Genomic DNA, 20,867 nt, shown 5'->3' with positions numbered 1-20,867 from the left:
TTTTCGAGCATGGTATTTTCTTTTCGGGTATTTGTTTGATAAGGTAATGGGAGATAAACTAGTGTAATGAGCTTGTGCTGCCTCTAGAAATGCTGGGTCTGTTCCTGCCAAACACGGGATCTGCAGTGTATAGAGACACAGAACTGGGCCAAACATGAGTGTTATATAGCTTAGCTAATTAGTAGATGGATGTGATCAAGAAGGATACTTTTTTTTTTCTCCTAATTTTGAAGTGTTATAGGGATAGCAGGAGTCCTCATGAAAACTCCTTCAGGGAGAAACGCATGACAAATGCCATGTGTGGAGTGTCTATCACAGGAAAAGTACTTACAGCCAGTCTTAAGGAATGGCTTAGCCTTTCTAATATTTCTGTTTTTCATGTGAAGGTCAAGGGGGACACATGAGTTCTAACGAAATCTCAGTTTAAAAGTATGTATAAAAGCTTGTGCTTGGCAGTGTTTGGGTCTCTTGTGAATTTAAAATCAGAAACAAAAGCAGTAAAATAGCACATATATTTTAAAATTTATTTTCTTTTAAAGAATTCCTCTGACGTTAAGTTGAGGCACTGTTTCTTTCTCCACGGTGCTGTCAGTTTGTCTGTAAAGGCCTGGAGCCTGTCAGGCCAGCAGCAGCCAGGCCTCACACCACCCCATCCTGCCCGAGACGGTGCTCAGAGCAGCCCTCTTGCTCACGGAGCTCAGAGATCCTCATTCAGAAGCAGACCCATGCTGCGGTTCTGAGGCTGGCTTTCCATAGCTGGGTCTGTGCACGGCGCAGAGTGGGGTTGAGAAGTCCTCATCCCGGATATTTACATAGCCCCATGCCTTTTACTTATTTCAGAGGATTTCAAAATTAATTGGAACACCAAGCAGAGCATCGCAGGTCTGGGGCTTGAAACCAGCCTAAGGCCGGCACTCAGACCAGGGACAAAGAAGGGTGCAAATGAGAGTCGTAAATGTGCCTGTTGCTCTGGTTCTAACCAGTCCTGCCGTGAGCTGTCCTGCCATGACATTAATTTGAAGGGGGAAAGGTTGATGAATACTCCCGTAGACTTACTAATTTCGTGAGACAAAGTTTGCTGTTTTCTCCTATGCCGTGGATGCTGACTACCTGAGCAGGACTCCTCTGACCAGAGTAGAGTCTTGGGCGTAGATCCTGGTGTAGTACGGGACGCACTACAGGATACAGCACCCTGTCGGGACTATGCTGGCTCAGACGGCGGAGTGACGAACCCAGTAGAAGTTCTTTGATGCTCTTCCAGGCCAGGCTCAGGTGGGGAGGTCAAGACACAGCTGGTACACCTGCATCTTCACCGAGCTCGTCTGTAGGCTCACAGCTGTCCCTCTGCTCTGAGAGTGTGCACATTTAAAATTGTCTCCAGATGTAGAATAAGGAGTCCTTTGAATGTGCTAGTGCACGTTGCAAAATGAAGACTTGTCTTTTCTCACTTGTAATTCTTCAAGTGTCTTTTAATTGTGGCAGGATTTACCACATAGATGTAAAAGATAAGCATAAAATTACCATTTTGACCGTTTTTAAGTGTAGAATTCAGTGGCATTAAGTACATTCACAGTGTTGTGTAACCACCACCACCGTCTATGTCCAATACTTTCTATCATACGAAACCGAAACTCTGTACCCATTAAACAAGATCTCCTCATTCCCCGGCTGCCCTCTTTCCAGCCCCTGGTCTCCTCTGTTCCACTTCTGTCTATGAATTTGACTCCTCTACATACCTCCTATAAGTGGGATCATAAAATATTTGTCCTTCTGGGCCCACTTATTTCACTGAGTGCAAAGTCTTCAAGGGCCAGCCAGGCGGTATCATGTCTCAGTTTCATTCCCTTTCATGGCTAAATAGCATTCCATTGTATCTGCATGCAGGCACACCTTGGAGATATTGCGGGGTCAGTTCCAGGTGCCCACGACAAAGCGGATATGGCAATAAAGTGAGTCTAATGTTCTGGTTTCCCAGTGCATGTAGAAGTTACGTTTACACCGCACTGTAGTCTGTTAGGTGTGCAGTAGCATTGTTTCTGAAAAACAGTTTGTTGATAGAATACGCTAACCATTATCTGAGCTTTCAGGGAATTGTGGTCTTTTTGATGGTCTTTGGACCATCTTTGGACCTTTGGAAGGTCTCCCCTCGATGCTGATGGTTGCTGACTGATTGGGGTGGTGGCTGCTGAAGGCTGGGATGGCCACGCACATCTTACAATAACACAATAATCAAGTTTGCCACATTGATCAGCTCTTCCTTTCATGAGCGATTTCTCTGTAGCCTGTGATGCTGTTTGATAGCATTTGACCCACAGGAGAACTTCTCACATCCTGCTGCCGCCTTATCAACTAAGAGTGTTTAATATTCGACATCCTTCATTGTCATTCCAACAGTCTTCACAGCATCTTCACCAGCCCTGGATCCCATCTCAAGACTCCACTTCTTTGCTCATCACTGAGAAGCAGCTCCTCGTCTGTTCAGGTTGGATCCTGAGATTGCAGCATCTCAGTCCCATCTTCAGGCCCTGCTTCTGATCCTAGTTCTCCTGCTCTTCCCACCACATTTGCAGTGACTTCCCCAACTAAAGTCTTGAGCCCTTCTAACGCCTCCATGAGGGGCTGGAATCAACTTCTTCCACATTCCTGGTAAAGTTGGTATTTTGACCTCTCCCGCGAATCACAGATGTTCTTAATGGCATCTAGAATGGTGAATCCTTACCAGAAAGTCTTCAATTGATTTTGCCCAGATCCGTCAGACGAATCACTATCCATAGCAGCTAAACCTTACAAAATAGATTTCTTAATAAGACTGGAAAGCTAAAATTACTCCTTGACCCATGGGTTGCAAGAATGGGTGTTGTATTAGCTGGCATAAAAACAGTAATCTCATTGTCCATCTCCCGCAGACCTCTTGGGGGACTAGATGTACTGTCAATGAGTGGTCATATTTTGAAAGGATTATTTTTTTCTGAGCAGTAGGTCTCCAGCGATGGGCTTAACGCATTCAGTAAGCCATGCTGTAAACAGATGTGCTGCCATCCAGGCTTTGTTGTTCCATCCACAGAGCCTGGGCAGAGTGGAGTTGGTTAGCATAATTGCTAAGGGCCCTAGGATTTTCAGAATGGTCAGTGAGCGTTGGCTTCCAATGAGGTTCACCAGCTGTGTTAGCACCTGACAAAAGAGCCTGTCCTTTGAAGCTTTGAGGCTGGGCATTGACTTTTCCTCTCCAGCCATGGAGCCATGTCCCATGATGTATAAGAGTTAAATTTTTATCAAGTCAATCTGTTTTTCTTTTGTTGCTTAACTAAGAAACACTAGATGACATCTTCTTCCTATGTAAGAGAGTTTTTACTACCTGGGAAGCCTGTTGTTTAGACACCTTCATAATGATCTTAGCTAGGGTTTCTGGAGAACTTGCTGCAGCTTCTACGACAGTAGTTGCAGCCTCGCCTGGCATGCTCACGTTGTGGAGACGGCTTCTCTCCTTAAACCCCGTGAACCCACCTCTGCTAGCTTCCTCACCTCTCAGCCTTCACAGAATTGAAGAGAGTTAGGACTCTTCTCTGGATTAGGCTTTGATTTAAGGGAACGTTGTGGCCAGTTTGACCTGTCCAGACCACACAAACTTTTTCCAAATAAGCAATAAGACCGTTTCACTTTATCATCCGTGTGTTCACTGAAGTAGCACTTCTAATTTCCTTCAAGAACTTTTTCTTCGCATTTGCCACTTGGCTGTTTGGTGCAAGAGGCCGAGCTTTTGGCCTGGCTCAGCTTTTGACATTGCCTTCCTTACTAAGCTTGATTATTTCTAGCTTTTTATTCAAAGCGAGAGACGTTCAACTCTTCCTTTCACTTGAACACTCTGAGGCCATCGTAGGGTTATTCATTGGTCTAATTTCAATACCGTGTCTCAGGGCCAGGGAGGCCTGAGGAAAGAGGGAGGAATGGGGGAACAGCCAGTGAGTGGAGCAGTCAGAATGCACACAACACTTACTGGCTAAGTTTGCCATTTTATATAGGTGCGATCAGGGCACCCCAAAACAGGTAGGGTAGTAACATCAAAGATCACTGGTCACAGATTCCCCACAACAAATGTAGTAATAATGAAAAAGTGTGGAGTGTTGCAAGAATTACCAAAATGTGACACAGAGACATGAAATGAGCAAATGCTATTGGAAATAATAGTGTCAGTAGACTTGGTGAAGGCCACAAACCTTCCATTTGTTTAAAAAAAAAAAAAAGAAAAGATAAAAGCAGTATCTGTGAAGGGTAATAAAGCAAAGTGCAATAAAACAAGGTACGCCCGTGCCATATTTTGTTTATCCATTCATCTGTTGATAGGTTGTTTCCACCTTTTGACTGTTGGCATAATGCTGCAGTGAATACTGGCGCACAGGTCTCGGAGTCTCCGCTTTCAAGACTGCTGGGTGTATACTTAAACGTGCAATTGCTGTGTCACACTGTAGTCCTATGTTTAACTGTTAAAGGGACTGCCAAACTGCTTTACACAACAGCTGCACAATTTTACATTCCCAACAGTGTCCATGCACGAGGATTCCTGTTTCTCCATGTCCCTGCCAACACCGGTTATTTTCCGTTTGTTTTTGTTACAGCCATCTTTATGAGTGTGAAGTGGTATCTTATTGTGCTTTTGATTTGCATTTTCCTGATGACCCAGTGATGTTGAGCCATCTCTTCATGTGCTTACAGGCTATTTGCATATCTACTTTGGAGAAATGTCTGCTCAAGTCTTTTATCCTTTTTCGAATTGTGCAGTTTGCTGCTTCTTGTTGAGTTCCAGGAGCTCTTTATATATTCTGGATATCAATCCCTAGTCAGATAGATGATTTGCAAATATTCACTCCGTTTTATGGGTCGTCTTCTCACTCTGTTGATAGTGTCCCGTGATGTATAAGAGTTAAATTTTTATCAAGTCTATCTGTTTTTCTTTTGTTGCTTAACTAAGAAATCATTGCCAAATTCATAGTCATGAAGATTTTCCCCTATGTTTTCTTGTAAGAGTTTTATTGTTTTTCTCTCTGCAGTTTAGGTCCTAGATCCATTTTGAATCAATTTTTGGATATGGTGTGAGGTAAGGGCCCACCTTCATTCTTTTGCCTGTGGATTTCCAGTGTTCCCAACCATTTGTTGAATTTTGTGATTGTCATTTGGAAATATTTTTACAAGTGTGATTTTCAAAACACAAAGATTCGTGTATGTTGTACTCGTATTTTAGGAGCCTTTGGTGTTTTTCGTGAGTATTGTATTGTAAGGATTTTAAGTTGTTCCTAGTAGAGCTTCCTCAGCAGCTACTCTCCCACCAAGGATGCATATTTAATATTCTTAGAACATACCTAGCCCCAAATGACTAAAAAAATAAATAAAAATGAAGGCATATTCATAGTTCAGCTTTTTAGAATAAATGGTTTTATGCAAACAGTTACTCTTGGACGTCTGAGAGGAGAATCCAGGGAGCAGGAAGGGTAGGTGCAAGGGGCAAGGGCCCTGCAGCACTTGTTTGGGGCGAGTTTGAAGATAGCAGGGAGCGTCTGGGTACCAGCATGGGACAGACTTCATGGTTTGCTTTGTGTGATGGTACATTGTTAGAGAGTTGGAGGCAGGAGCAATATCTGATTGTCCTTTTTAAAATGTAAAAAGAATAGATTTAATTTTTAGGATCAGTAGGTGGCTACACTGTCTGGCTTCAGCCTAGTGGTCACCTGCCAGCCCCAGCACCGTAAGCCACAGGGGTTAGGGGTTCACGATACCAAGACCAGTGAGACACATGCCTCCCCAGACTGCAGCCTTGGTGCCCTGGGCCAGTACCTGTACTTCCACACCCAGGCTGGAGGTGGACCTGGCACCTGACTCGCTGCCCCGCACGTGTGTTGTGCAGAGCATGGGTGAAGCAGAGGGGATGTGTCCCTGTGGGGTGGAGGAGAGCCCGCTCACTGCCAGTTCTGCTCTCAGCCACCTGCACCGTCAGCTCCTCAGCTGTCCCGGGTCCACTCTCTCCTGGACTGCGGACCTCACGGCAGACGTTTTTAGCAATGGAGGAATCCTGGAGTGCTTAGCCAGTGCAGTGAGCTGCTCTCCACAGATGTGTACGAAAGCACAATCTCTCGGCATTTGTGGGGACCCCGTCAGTGTCGGGTAGGTGACCTCTTGCCCTGGGTGTGAGAATCACATGACACGGGACTGTGGCATGACAGGCATTTGATAGCGCCATGACTTCTGTGAGACTGTAAGGCCTCCCTCAGGCCCTGGGAGCTGGCCCTGTAGCTGGACGCATTGGTTTTCTGGCGGCCGCCGGGGCTTGTGTCCACTTTGCTCCCCCTCATTCCTCACACTCACTGTCTGCAGGTAGGGGGGTAGCCCAGGCCATTGAGCTGATGAGATCACAGCCTCATGGCAGCCTCTCCCCGCTGGGTGTGCGTCCATGCTCACCTGTGCTCACCTGTTCTCCAGGCCAAGGTCTGATCCTGCTCCTGGGTTTTCCCAGTTCTGGTGACTAGTGGTTTCGGTCCCTTGGGGCTCCTGTGGCCCAAGGCACAGGAGGCAGGGGAAATGGAACACAGCAGTGATGGCCACCAGTTACCCCTTCTGCCCACCCACTCAGGTGGCGTTTGGACCACACATCGGGATCCATGACAGGCTCCTGTAGCTGCCTGATTGCAAGGAAACAGGCAGATAACACGGAGGGAGAGACCTAGATTAATCATCAGTATTGAAAACTTTGATTTTTAAAGGGTTCTGTTCAGTGTCTGCAGGTCAGTTTATAAAAGTATGTCCTTCTGTCTCCAGCCTGCTGGTTCCTGGGGTCACTGTAGTCTGTTACCTTTGCTGGGAACACTGGGTATTTCTCTGTGTCATTCTTTGTTTGAGATCCCCTAGAGCGGAGGCCAACGGGCCTGGAGCAGAGGCCTTCCTGCCTGCTGTAGGCCAGCGAGCCAGCTCCCGGAGGCCGGGCTGGGGCTGGGCTGGGGCTGATGGGCAGGGCGGTGGGGGCCGGGGAGAGGAGACCCCGTGCAGAAGGGCTGGCGCTTTTGCTTTTCTTTCCCATCTTTAACTCGCTGCCCATGGAGCAGAGATGAAGGACAGCGGGAGCTTGGAAGGTACCACTTAGGGCAGAGTGGGGCAGGTTCCTCCTGCTGGCACCGAACTCACAGAATGCACACTTTCCCGAGACCGGAAACTCACCTCTTAAGCATCCAAGCTGCTTTTTTGAGGTGAACCGTTTTCATGGCAATCTTTATAAACACTTCGCACACTGGCTGCCTTTATGCGTTGTACTTGGCATGTTCACTCTTCTGGATGAATCAGTGTTTCCCCCGCCTGCCTCCCGCCGCGGGCGGGGGGGAGTCTGAGAGCTGTGCTGTAGCATTTGAGCATACTTCCTCCAGCTAGGAGAGTGGGAGGTGGTTTCTCACATCGAGATGAGTTTCTCGCCCACGTGTACCCCCTGCTTACGGGGTTGGGGGGCAGGGGCACATATGGTGGCCTAGATCCCTGTTGGTCAGAGGTGGTTTCTGTTTGGTTCTGGCCGGGCACAGGGGGTGGCGGGGCCTTCTGCCCCAGCTGGGCTCTGATCCTGCCAGCATAGCAGCCTGGGGTGTGTGGGAGCAAGACCTCGGGGTTCTCTCCTCAGGTCCTCCTGGTCTGCAATGAGGTGCCTTTGGGAAGCATTGTGGGGAGCAGGGCGGAGCCCCTGCCTAGCTCTGCCTGCCTCTGGGGGAGCCCCTCCCCGGGGGTTGTGCTGGAAGGTTTGCCCTTGGGTGAAAGAGGCAGCCCCCACCCCCGTGGACTGGAGCCCCCACCCCACTGGGGAGGCCCAGCACCTCCTCGCTTCTCTCAGAGTCCAGGCTCCCTGGGAGAGAGGAGGGAGAGGTCTTTCTGGGGGCGGTGGCTGAGGCCCTGGGCTCCTGGGGTCCTCATGCTGTGGAGCTCACTTGAGCCCCTGGGTGGCCGGGGGTGGCTCCAGCTAGCGCCACAACCGCCACTTTCCTGTGGCGCCTGCTCCTGCTGGTGAGTGGCCACCTGCTTCTCCCCGTCCCCTCCCACGTACACACCACCGTGGGGCCTTCCCACAAGCCTGCCCTCACACCACACTTTGTGCCCGACTCAGGTGTGGACATAGGTCAGCCTCTATAATGACGTCCCAACAGGTCAGTGAGTGGATATGGCCGCAGATCGTGTGTGCACACGGGGGTGTGTGAAGGGCTGTGCCTGTGTAGGGGCCTGTGCCTCTTGGGGCGGCCTGTGCACATGGGGGAGCCTGTGCCTGGGGGGGAGCCTGTCCCCGGGGGGGAGCCTGTACCCGTGGGGGAGCCTGTGCCTGGGGGGAGCCTGTGCCCGTGGGGGAGCCTGTGCCCGTGGGAGAGCCTGTGCCTGTGGGCGAGCCTGTGCCCGTGGGCGAGCCTGTGCCCATGGGGGAGCCTGTGCCCGTGGGGGAGCCTGTGCCTGGGGGGAGCTGTGCCTGTGTGTGGCGTCCGTTGTACCTTCCTTCACTGCTGAGCCTGACCCTTGGTCCAGCTGGGTTGCCTGGTTATGTCTGTTCTCCAAGCCTGTGAAATGCTAGTGGGAATTTGGCTACAAATACGAAAGCCCGAGCCTCTGTGTGTAGGTTTCTTTCCAGGAGTACAAGGCAAGCACATATAAGAATAAAAATCCAGAAGCAGCAGCATCCTGGGAGATTGCTTCGGGCACATTGTCAAGCAGGCAGCACGGAGAAGGGGCTGGCTGGGTCACTGAGTCCCCCTCCGGGGCTGGCCCGGTGCTGCCTTTCCTGACCTGTGTCTTGAGTGGAGGGTTGGTCACAGAGAGGTCATGGTTTTCTGTCTGATGTGTCAAGCATTTTGTGCACAGAACTAAGGTTGTCCATAGTAAGGCTTTCCAGGGCACATGTGGCTCCACCAAGGGGGCTGGACTGGGGTTCGGAGGGGACCCCTCTCATTCTCTACCCTCCCTTTGAGTCCCCATGTTGGAGGGGTCTGGGGTTTGTGTGCTCAACAGAGGCTCCATGGGTACAGGACCCTTAATGACACCGAAGTCATTTACATCCTGATCTCTGGGGATGTGTATCTGTTTATTTTTGGCTGTAGACCATGAGTACTTGTGGTCTGACATTCAGTTAGGCCTAAGGAGATGGTGACAGGGACAGATGCCATCTCTGAGCTCTACAGGACAAACCTGAAACCCCTCCTCATTCGGGGCCAGCTTAGGTCAGGCTCGTGTTTGCTCTTACAAGCAGCAACAGGGGGCACCTGGGTGGCTCATCTGGTTGAGCGTCCTACTCTTTGTTTCAGCTCAGGTCGTGGTCCCAGGGTCCTGGGATCGAGCCCCACATCAGGCCCCACGCCTAGTGTGGAGTCTGCCTCAGATTCTCTGTCCTCTCCCTCTCCCCCTCCCCACTGGTGCATACAAGTACTCTGTCTCTCAAATAAATAAAATAAAATCTTAAAAAAAAATACCCAACAAACCAGCAACAGAATGACTAGGGTGCTGGGCTGCAGGCCAACCTGAGGCAGAACCAGCCTTCTTTGTGGCTACCTCTACTCCCCGCTGTCCTACAACCTTATCTTGTTTTCTCTGCGGTGCTGGAAAAAATCCCATTCCTGGAAATTGCCGAGAGAAGAGCCCTATCTTCAGGCCAGAGGCCCCAGCCTTGGGTTGAGCGTCCCTGTCCCGGAGGCCCAGATGCCTGCTGACCAGCTCCCTGCCCCGCACCCAGCCAGACCGGGTACTGCCTTCTGTTCTGTTGACGTCAGCAGCAGGAGAGACTCCCGGCAAGGAACAAAACTGCCTGTACTCGGGCTCCTGATGCTATCATCTGGTAGGAAACCCTGACAGAGCTCCGGGCAGGTGAAAAGCTTTCCTGTTTGTCGAGCAATTAGTCACACGGATTCTGGGCCAAGACACACCATCTGCATCGATGTTAATCCCCAGGCCAGAGATGACAGTCTGGCTGCAGCCACCGAGCTTGCACAACAGCACTTCGGGCAGCCTGGTGGCTTCGCTTGTCCCACAGATTCACAACTCCTGCCCTGCTCAGCAGCACATGCTTCCTCTTTTCCTTCTGGAACATTTGGCTCTGGGTTACACTTTGCCCTGCTCAGGAGAGGCAGCCTCAACCCAGAAGGAAGCTATGTTTCTGTCCTGGGAGGGCTCGGCCTCCCCCGGGGGCTGCTGCGCCGACTGGGGGGCTGGAGTGGGGGGTAGCTCCCGGAGTTTCCGCTTCCAGAACAGAGAGTGCGGGGCAGCAGGGCCGGAGCTGCTGGCTGGGTGAAGGGGCCATATTTTTGCTTCCGGGTTCCCAGGGACTGGAAGATGTGCACACCAAGAAAACCAACCACATTTCATCTGGTTTCTGTTGTTTACAGATCCGTAGGTACTGTCTTTCCAGGGGCGGGGGTCAAATTATCCAGCGCAGCAGTCTGTGAACAGGGACTGTACTCACAGCGGGCGGCGGACGGCGGGGACGACGGGGGCCCGGGGGGAACTGCAGCCTGGAAGACCAGAGCACGTTCCCACGGTGACAGGCCTCCACGGCCCGTGTCCCTCCGTGATCCGAGAACACCATGTAATGGTTGGAGCAGCACAGCAGAAAGGGGCAGCTGCCTCGACCAAGGGAGCCAGGGCTGGAGGGGCGCAGAGTCGGGGAGTCGGGGGGAGTCTGCAGGTAGGAAGGCGGATTCTGGGCAGAGGACAGGGTGGGGTGCCAGGTGGTGGGGAGCAGGCGGCCGGGGTCCCCGAGGCGCTGGCAGGCTGGCCGGGCCCCAGCGTGGCCTCGGGTTGTGTCCTGGGTTCTCCACCAGGCGTGGCCTTCGGGTCCCAGCGTGTGGAACACAGAAGCACCACGTCCCGTGAGGGCCGCTTGCCCCGAGGAAAGGACGTTCTGGAGGGAGGACGTCCCGGGGAAGTCGGGGACACGGGGACTGCTCTGGACTCAGCGTTTGGTCTCCTGCTGGGGCCCCCGCTTCTCTCCTGCCCCTGAGAATGTCTGAGCTGCGTGCTGGAACTCGGCCAGTAGCTGCTGTGGGGAGGCCTGATTCGGGGGATAATTACTGGGCCTGCGTGGGCGGTCGTGCCCTGCGGTGACCCCGCACGGCGGGAGGTCAGGCCAGTGAAGGGACGTCACCTTGCCACAGGGCTCACACTCCTGAAGGTAAAGCCTGCCGAGACCCGCTCCCCGGCCCCCACTTCTTGTGTGGCAGCCTGGGGACCGTGGCGGGCACGCCCCGACAGGGTTGGAGTGACAGGAGCGGCAGGAATGGGCCCACGGGCCCTTCTTTCGTGGCCGAAGTCTCCTTGGCGCCAGGGCTTTTCCTGCTGGTACAGCGGGTGGGAGGCGGCCGTGGCGCAGCCGGGCCGTGTGCGGAGCCTGGGGCGGCGGACACAGGCGTCGGGCCCTCAGGCCTTTCAGGGTCGGAGGGCAGAGAGGGCCGCCACGAAGGCCAGCGTTCGGCAGGGAAGGGTGCTCCAAGCAAGGATACCCAGGGCCTTCCTGCTCCCTGGCAGCGGAATGTTCCAGCAGTGTACTGCCCTTGCCCAGCTGCTCCCTGAGCTCTGTCCTTCCTGGAGACTGTCCTCCCCACCCCACCCCCCGCCACTTCCTAGAAAGCTGGTTACTAGAATTTTCCTGCAGGCTGGAGCCCTTCTTGGGAACAGCTGGGAGGGCCGAGCGCGTGTGCGCACAAACACCCTAGTCCTGGGCTCACACGCGGGATTGCAGACCTGTTCCGAGTTAGGCCAGGAGGGGCCGTGGCGACATCTTGGGGCCACGTCCCGACCCCGTCCCTCATGTTCCCTGATTCACTTCCGCGGGGTCCTGCCCACCAGGACGGGGCCTCTGAGCGCCTCTGAGCGGGAGGAGGCCGGGGGAGTTCTCGGTCCCGGCGGGGGGCAGTCTGGAGAGAGGCCGGGGGTGTGCACACAGCTGAGCCCCGAGCAGGAGGGAAGGGAGGGCCCCGCGCCCAGGAGCCTGCGGCTGGCCGGGGTGCGGGCGCCTGTGTCTGTGTTAACTGGAGTCCCGCAGGGGGGCAAAGCTCCTGCTCCACCCGCCTCTCCGAGCCTCCCGTCTGAACGTGGCCCTGCCCCTTCACCGCTTCGTCTCCGTGGCTCAGCCGTCGAAACCATCAGCCACGGGTCCCGGGCACTAGTCCCACCTGCCACCCAGGTCACCCAGACCCTCAGCCAGACCCCATAAGACTGGTCGCCTCAGGCGTCACTGCCCGCCCTCACCCACACTCCTGCTCACCTGCTCGGGGACCCCCACTCCGGCCACTCCGGCCAGGGCTGCGGGGCCTGCCCCACTCTCCCACTGAGAAAACTTCCCTCTGGGGCCAGCATTGGCATCCCCCCCCCGACAAATCCTCACCCGCTCCCCCACTGCCGCACTCCCTTGGCAGAGCTGGACCAGCTCGGTGGCTGGGTGCCGCCCGGGGGGACCGCCGCACCCAACGCCGGGGGCAGCAGCTGGCGGAAAAGCAGGTGCGATGACCCTGGCCCGGGGCCGCGCGTGTGGCGGCGTCAGGGCCTCCTGGGCTCCTGCTCAGTATCCCTCCTTACGGTGCCCTGTGCGCTCTCCACCCAGCAGCCAGCTGCGTCTTCTAGGAACATAGACCTGACCACGTAATCCCCTTGCTTAGACATTTTCCGTGATGTCCCGTGGCACTTGGAGCGGGCGTGCGGCCCACCTGTCGTGCCCGGGCTCCGCTGCCCCAAGCACCGTGGATGCCTGCACCAGCCGGCACGGCTCTTGCTACTTATGCGGCTTTTTCGTCCTGAGAGGGGGGCCCGGGACCTGCGTGGCACCCATAGGCACGGAGTATTAGCTGAGTGAACCCTGCCAGGGGGCAGGCCACCTCACCATGGGGCTGTGCCACCTGGGGATCCCCCCACCAGCCCCCTCCTGTCCCGCCTCTCCGTTAGCAGGGGCGGAGTGGGTTGTGGAGGGTGGCAGGCTGAGCGGCTGGCAGGCCCGAGTTGCCCAGCCGACGCCGCACCTGCCCGGCCCCTCTGTGCTGTGGGGCCTCCCCCGGGCTCTGCGTTAGCTGCCCGTGAACCTTGCGTCCACCCCAGGCACCTTCTGGAGGAGGCGGTGGAGCTTGCCCTGTCGACAGCTGGTGCTGAGCTCCGTCCTCTCCTGTGCGATGGCTTGGCTGGTGCCAGGCTGTGCCAGGCGCTGCAGAGACCCATCCGTCCCCTCCCACGCTCGGCAGTTTCCTTTTTTTTTTTTTTTTTTTTTTTCAGTTTCCTGCTGTTCGAAGCGCACCATCCCCTCCTCTCCTGCCCCCGGAGCGACAACAGTGACTTTCTTAGGAGACGCAAAGGAAGAAGGTTCTCAAAGGGTGACCTGGAAACCCTGGTTGCTCACAGGTGGGCATGCCCTCCCGGGGGCTCCACTGCTCCCTGCTGGGCTTACAGGAGAGGCTTCCGAGGGGACCCACAGGTGTCTGGCCCCCGGGTGGGCTTGGGCCACACTTCTGCATGTGCACCACCGGGTGGGGGGTGGGGACTCCCTCCCCACTTCTCCTTCGAGGATTGCTGCCTTTCTCAGGTTTTGTGTCCAAGCCCCAGCTGAACCCTCCTCAGGGGGTCTCCACTAGAGCACCCGGAGGGGGGGTCGCCAGGGTGGCAAGGCGGCTTCCTGGCTTTGCTAGGGAATGGGATGGATGCTGTCCCCCAGAGCTTGGAGCCAGAGCAGTACGGCTGGTGCCCTGCCCACCTGGAACTAGGGGAGTTCGTCCTGGGGAGGCCGTGGGAGGCTGCGTGGGAGGCGGGTGTTGCTGGCAAGGACAGGGAAGGAGGGAACAGGCCTCCCTGCCCTGCCTAGGCTTCCCCCCAGCGACCCACACGCTGCCCGGACACACCCTTCCTGAGCTGGGAAGAAGCACAGGCTTCAGTGGCCTTGAGAGCTCAGTGGTCCATCCCCCCCTCCATCCCCCTCCCTCCTCCCCTCCATCCCCACCCTCCATCCCCACCCTCCATCCCCACCTCTCCCCACCCTCCATCCCCACCCTCCATTCCCTCCCTCCATCCCCGCCTCACCCCACCCTCCATCCCCACCCTCCATCCCCACCTCTCCCCACCCTCCATCCCCACCCTCCATTGCCCCCCTCCATCCCCACCTCACCCCACCCTCCATCCCCACCCTCCATCCCCACCTCCCCCCACCCTCCATCCCCACCTCACCCCACCCTCCATCCCCACCCTCCATCCCCACCTCCCCCCACCCTCCATCCCCACCTCTCCCTACCCTCCATCCCCACCCTCCATCCCCACCTCCCCCCACCCTCCATCCCCACCTCTCCCCACCCTCCATCCCTACCCTCCATCTCCACCCCCACCCTCCATCTCCACCCTCCATCCCCACATCCCCCCTCCATCACCCCTCCCCCCATCCCACCTCCCCTCCCCCCCCACTGCTGCACTGTTTGAGGGGCTGGGCAGCACTGAGGAAGAGCAGGGACCATAACCACAGCCCCACTCGGCCCCACAGGCGCTGTTCCCTTCCCCTGCGGCCGTCCCGTCCCTGTCCCCGTGGCGGTGAGTGGAGGACCAGAGCTTTGTGGGCACAGCCGGGAGCCCCGCGGAGCCGGCTTCTCCTGCTGCAGCTGCTGCCCTGTCTTCCCGCTGCCCTTCCCGCTGACCCCGGGGGCCTGGGTTCACGTGCTCGCAGGGCCCGAGACGATGGCCACATGCTGTGAGGAGAGGCAGCGTGGAGCGCGGAGGCCAGTCCAGGGCCTGTGTCCTCGAGGGCCACCCACTCTCACACTGGCAGCAGCACTGGGGGCCGCCTGGGCCGGCCCAGCCTCCAGCCCCTGCTGGGTCAGCCCCGCCAGCCCGCCACCGTCCTGAGGGTCGGGGCTCCTGTGGCCCCGGCTCCTGGGGACTCCGTCCAGCCTGGGCCGCTGAGGAGCCCTGGCCGAGTGTGTGGTTGGTCTGTTTTGGGGTGCCCCTCCCCTCCGAGATGGATGTGCCCCAGACACCTTTCCCAGCCCACCTGTCACCCCGGGCAGCTGGCCCCCAAAGCCGTCTGGCTGCAGCCAGCAGCGGGGGAGGGGGGGTGGCGGCCGGGGAGGGTCCTCTCCTGACCAATTTCTCCCCCGGAGGGAGGAGCCTCCACATCTGCAGAGGAGGAGGGGAGCACTGCCCCCGCGCTGAGCTGGTGGAGGGGTGCTGGGTGAGCCGCTCAGAGCCGGAGGCGGGCCGCGAGGCAGCCTGGAGCGCCCTAAGGTCGTCAGTTTGCTGAGCCCCCCTGGGGAGATGCAGGAGCAGCCACACCCCGGGAGAGGGGTCTATAGCACTTTGAGCCGACAGGGTCGGTGCATGAAAAGATCCCACAAACCCGAGGCAGATCCACAGCCCCGTGGACACACGGGCGGCAGTCGCGGGCAGACGTAAGCGCGGGAAGAGGGGCTCAATGTCAGTCGTCCCCACACCTGTCAGGTGTAGCAGGTGTCAGTGCCGTGGGGGGGGGTGTGGGGGGCCGAGCTGCCCCAGGCCCCGCGGGAACTCAGTAGCCTCGGGCCCGCCCGCGCCCCACCGCTCGGTTGAGGGGAAGAGCGGAGGGACCCCGCGCCGGGACCGTGCAGCCCAGCGCAGGACCGAGCCGACCTCGCGTGGATGGTGCACGTGATGAACAAAGAGGGGCTGATGGCCCGGGGCGGGGGCAGGTTGCCTGGCTGGGCCGGGGTGGGGGGCCCTGGGTGAGCGCCAGGTGCACCCGCCGCCGCGTCCTGGAAGCTGCAGGGCGCCTGCGTGGACAGGTGCAGGTGTGGCACCAGTGGAGGTGTGGCACTGCGCCCCTGGTTCCGGGAGAGGCGGGAGGAGGAGGGACAGCCCGGGCGCCCCCTGCACCCCGTGACCTGCCCGTAGGGGCGCAGGCCTCTGTTTCTCACCCAGGCCGCCGCGGCAGGGGGAGGGCGGAGTCCTCCGTCTGTCTTCCGTCCGCCCCGGACTCCTGCCTGCCAGCGACAGCCGCGTGTCCGTGTGTCCGGGGCAGGCTGCGGGCGGCGGGGGGCTGCGGGGGCTGCGGGGGGCTGCGGGGCGCCTCCGTCCTTGCGCTGAGCCGGGCGGGCTGCCCTCCCCGCCGTCCTCTCTGGCAGGTTTCGGACCGCGGGCGGCGCGGGGCCTCGGCGGCTCCCGGAGGGCAGCGGCGGCGTCCTCGTCCTTGGGGCCAGGCCGCCGGGAGGGCCCCAAACTGCTCCCTGCCGCCCCCGGGAACCGGGGAAACGGGGTCGCTGTCCGGGCTTCCTGCGGAAGGTCGCCAGGAAGCACGGGGCCAGGCTGGGGGCCGGGCTGTGTCCTGGGAGCCGAGAGCAGCGTCCACGCGAGGGTCGAGGGGCCACGGCTGGGGCGGCTTCCGCTGCACGCGGGGGGCCCGGAGGAGCCTGCGAGGCCGGGGACCCTGCTGGGGGTGGGGGGCTCGGCGGGGATGCGGGGTGGTGCCAAGGCCGCGGGCAGCAGTGTGTCCCCGGAGGCAGCCCAGGCCTCCCCGGGACGGCCAGTGCACCGGCGTGGCCGATTCTCCGCCTCAAAGGAGACGCTCCGACTCGGGCTGGGGCGCCCAGGCTCCGGCGTGCACCAACCGAGTCTCAGGACTTGCGGGGTGGGGCCGGGACCCGAGCCCCCGAGCCCCCGAGCCCCGCGGCCTTCGCTGAGTGGCCTCTGCATCTCCGGATCTTGGGGTTGGGCCCCCGAGGCTTCACCCTGGCGGCCCTGAGCCTGCGGGGCTGGGCGGGGGGCGCCGAGACCACGTGGGCCCGAGGGGGGCGGTGGGATTGGCCTTTGCTGTGGGTGGCGCCTGTTGTCCCCCAGGGGACACTGTCCTTTGGTCGCTGGGGGGCCCCGGGAGGTCAGGGGGCGTCCGGCTGAAGGCCCAGATCAGACAGAGGGAGGCTTGCAGGAGGGTGGGAGCCTGGGGACACAGTGCAGGCTATGCCGGGAGAGAGAGGTGAGGGGAGCCCCGGGGAGCGCAGGCCCTGCCCGCCCCTGCCCTGCGGCACCAGTGCTACCCTCGCACCCTCGCACCCTCGCATGGCTGGGCCCCTGTGGGGACTTTGCCTTGGTTCTGAGCGTCCTGGAACCCTGCTCTCTGGAGGAGCCTCCGTGTCCCCGACCTTTCTCTCTCCCACACACTCCCCTTCCTGGTCCTTTGGCCGCTGCCCCAGTGAACACCAGGGCGGTGCAGGGCCCCGCGGAAGTGGGCTGGGAGGGCACGGGGGGCGGGGGGATCATGGTGCTGAGACACCGCTGCTGGGTGAAAGCTATGAAGGGCACGGGCAGTCGGCACAGGGGACAGCTCCAGCTGTGCAAAGGCCCGGGGGCAGGAGAGCCGGTAGGAAGCAGACAGGCCACAGGGCTGGAGGAGCTCTGAGCAAGGTTCAGGATCCGGATCTCACCCAGATAAAGGCCAGAGGTCACTCCTGACTCCACCTACTCCAGCAGGTGGTCGGGACAGGGAAGGGCCCTGGACTCCCCCCGGCACACGGTTGGCAGCGGCGATCAGGAGTGTGGTCAGTGGCAGGTGAAGGTGGCTGTTTTCCAACTGGGAGGCCAGTGACAAGCGGGGCCACCAGGCTCCAGGTGTGCAGGGTGTGGGCAGGGCCGCCGGCTCCAGCAGGAGTTATAAATGGACCAGCACGGCCGTCGCCATGGTGACCAGCAACTGCTCCTGGGGCGGCCCTGGTCGGCGCCCCCGTGGCCCCCTGCGCTCCCCCTGGGAACGCGGAGCCTGGCCGGCCTCGGCCTTTTAAGGGCATTTCTGGGCCAGCGCCTCCATTACCAGCCTTTGTCGCGGCTGAAATGCGATCTCGCCGGAGCCGGGCCGTCAGTAGGGCAGGAAGCTCTTCCTGGCTGGGCAGACAGCCAGCCCTGCCTGTCCCGGCGGCGCCCCCACGTGCCAGCTCCACCGGCGGGGCGGGGGCGCACGGACATCCCCCCGGAGCCGCTCCGCTGGCGTAGGTGCTTGGCCAGGGCGGAGAGAGGCCTGCAGAGAAGCCTGGGCTTCCGGCGGGGGTCGGGGCGTCTCGGAGCCCCGGTGGGTGGGGGGCCAGGGCCCCGGGACCCTCTGCGCAGCATGTTGCTGCTTGTCTGGCCTGCCTCTGGGCTACTTTCAAAACCAACAGCACTTCCCCCTGAGAGGGCGGGAGGGAGAGTGTGGGGGACCCCAGGCCGGGACCACCCAGGGTCTCGGGTTAGGTTTGTGTGGGTGGGCGGCTGGACGGGAGGACGTGACTTCCGGAAGCCTGGGAAGCACCCCTCCATGTTCTGAGGCTCCCTTGAATGTCCCTCAGCCACGCTCCACCAGGCTCAGGGCGAAAGGGTCCCTGCGGCTTGGCAGAGGGGCCACACTGGACTCTGGCACGCGGGGGCCCCCGGGGGGCGCTCTCCAGGCCAACTGTTGAGCCCCGCCCCGGGAATGCAGATGTGTCCCAGGAGAGACTCTGCAGAAACCTGGGGCCCCCGACACTGCAGGCTCGAAACCCCAGAGCTGGCGCCTCAGGCTCCCTGCGCCCCCCAGACTCATTCGCTGCCCACCACATCCCCTGCAGCACCAGCACCGTCACCCTGACAGGCCTGCCTCTGGGACGGCAGCTCCCGGCCCGCAGGCCCGGGTCTCCACGCCCTGGAGACGAGGAGCGCTGGACGAGGAGCTAGCTGCTTGCTGACTCCGTGGTCCACGCTCAGTCCGGGGGAGCAGATGCCGCACCTGCGCCTGTGGGCGGCTTTGCATTGGCCGGACGGCAGGCAGGTGAGCTGCAATCGTGCCACGGAGAGCACCTTGCCGCGGCGTGTCATAGCTGGGGTGGTGGAGGCCAGGGAGACTGTCCTGCCCAGGGCCAAGGAGCCCCCTGGGGCAAAGCAGGCTCGTGCCCCAGTGTCCCCACGGCCAGCTGGGGCAAGAGGACAGTGGCCGCTGACCGTGTCCTGTGGGCAGGCGGAGTGAGCAGCACCTGGGAGTGCAGCTGCAGAGAGGAGTGAGCACACCTGGTAGGCCATGCCACCTGGACACGGATCAGCACCACTTTTCATTTAATTTCATTTATTATTTTATTTGTACAAGGGTTTCAACGTGATGAAGGGCATCTATGAAGAATTCATAGCCGATACCCACTGACTGGTGCAGGCCTGGATGCTTCTCCCACCCTAAGTCTGCTGGAGCTGCTATAACCCAGCACCCACCCTGGAAGGCTTAAGCAAGAGTGGTTTATTGTCTTACATCCTGGAGGCTGGACGTTTAAAATCCCAGTGTGGGCAGGGTTGGCCCCGTCTGGGACTGTGAAGGAGAATCTGTTCTAGGATCCCCTGCAGCTTTCAGTGTTTGCTGGTCCTTGGCCTGTAGGTACATCACCAGGACCTCTGCCTTCATCCTCACACGACCTTCTCCCCGTGTGCACGTCTGTGTCCACGCTCTCGGGGACACAGTCATACTGGGTTTAGGGTCCCTTTTCTCCAGGACGACCCCATCTTCACCAACAACATCGGCGGTGACCCTATTTCCAAAGAGCCTCACCTTCTGAGGTGCTGTCGGTTAGGACTTCAACATAATAGGAAGCGTTAGGGGACACGATTCAGCCCATGAGGTCAGGAGCAGGCAAGGATGTCTGTTCTCACCACTTTGGTTCATCATCATTCTGAACATCCCACCCTGTGCAACAGGAAGGGAAAAGGAAAACACAGCATCCAGATTGGAAAGGAAGTAGTTAGTTGTCTTTCTGCACAATCAGAACCCAGTGTCTGGGCCGTCCTATGAAAAAGTGCAGAAGACTTCTGGGACTAGTGAACGTAGCAAGGTTAATACAAGATCATCGTGCAGAAGTACCGTGTATTCTGTTTACAAGCCAAAATCTAAATAAAAGAGAACACCCAAAATATGAAATATTTAGGGATAGATCTTATCAAAAAAATGTGCAAGTTCTCAGGGATCCCTGGGTGGCTCAGCGGTTTAGCACCTGCCTTCGGCCCAGGGCGTGATCCTGGAGTCCCGGGATCGAGTCCCACGTCGGGCTCCCTGCATGGAGCCTGCTTCTCCCTCTGCCTGTGTCTCTGCCTCTCTCTCCCTCTCTCTGTGTACCTCATCAATAAATGAATAAAATCTTTTTAAAAAATGTGCAAGTTCTGACTGTAGTTGACAAAATATCGCTGAAGGAAGTTAAGGTGAATTAAATAAATGGAGAGATGAACTATGTTCATGGATGGGAAGATGCAGTTTTGTTCAGACGTCCGTTCTCCCCAAATAGATCTGCTCCCCCAGAGCAATCCCAACCAACGTCGTATCAGACTCTTGCAGAAGCTGACAAGCGGGCTATCAAGTGCTTAGGGAAATGTAAAAGTCCTACAATACCTGGTCTAAATGGGGTAAAGAGGAGTGAGTTTGGAGGACATATATCACCTGGTTTCAAGACTTAATATAAAATTATCACAATTGGGGCACCCGGGTGGCTCAGCGGTGGAGCATCTGCCTCTGGCCCAGGCGTGACCCCAGGGTCCTGGGATCGAGTCCCACATTGGGCTCCCTGCAGGGAGCCTGCTTCTCCCTCTGCCTGTGTCTCTGCCTCTCTCTGTGTGTCTGTCATGAATAAATAAATAAATAAAGATTTAAAAAAAAACTATCACAATCAAGACAGTGCATGTTGACATCAGGGAAGACAATATATGAATGGAATAGAATAGAAAGTCCAGAAACAGACCCAGAAATAGACAGACCACTTTCAACAAAGGTGCAGAGACAGTCAGTGGAGGAAGGAGGGTCTTTCCCACACATTGCGTGTCCAAAGGCACACAAAGGGAACTTTGACCCGTACCTCTGGCCATGTACTCAACAGTAGCTCAACATCGTAGACCTAAATATATACCTTAAA

The 20,867-nt window shown here is 57.9% G+C and overlaps 1 protein-coding gene across 4 annotated transcripts; it reads left to right on the top strand.

Annotated features, from left to right (window-relative positions):
* The first annotated feature begins 8,362 nt into the window (after positions 1-8,362).
* On the top strand, positions 8,363-20,116 carry LOC140621753 (uncharacterized). 4 transcript variants are annotated; one of them, XM_072807121.1, is made up of 4 exons: positions 8,363-13,377; positions 14,501-14,547; positions 18,558-18,757; positions 19,070-20,116. In XM_072807121.1, the coding sequence occupies exon 1, from the start codon at positions 11,270-11,272 to the stop codon at positions 12,203-12,205; it is 936 nt and encodes a 311-aa protein (XP_072663222.1). In that variant the 5' UTR covers positions 8,363-11,269; the 3' UTR covers positions 12,206-13,377; positions 14,501-14,547; positions 18,558-18,757; positions 19,070-20,116. The 4 variants fall into 4 exon arrangements, with proteins under 4 accessions (XP_072663222.1, XP_072663225.1, XP_072663224.1 ...); XM_072807124.1 differs by lacking the exon at positions 14,501-14,547; XM_072807123.1 differs by lacking the exon at positions 18,558-18,757.
* The last annotated feature ends 751 nt before the right edge of the window (positions 20,117-20,867 follow it).

Source organism: Canis lupus, chromosome 30 (assembly GCF_048164855.1).
Source record: "Canis lupus baileyi chromosome 30, mCanLup2.hap1, whole genome shotgun sequence".
NCBI classification, from domain to species: domain Eukaryota; kingdom Metazoa; phylum Chordata; class Mammalia; order Carnivora; family Canidae; genus Canis; species Canis lupus.
This window is presented reverse-complemented; position numbering and strand designations above follow the sequence as displayed.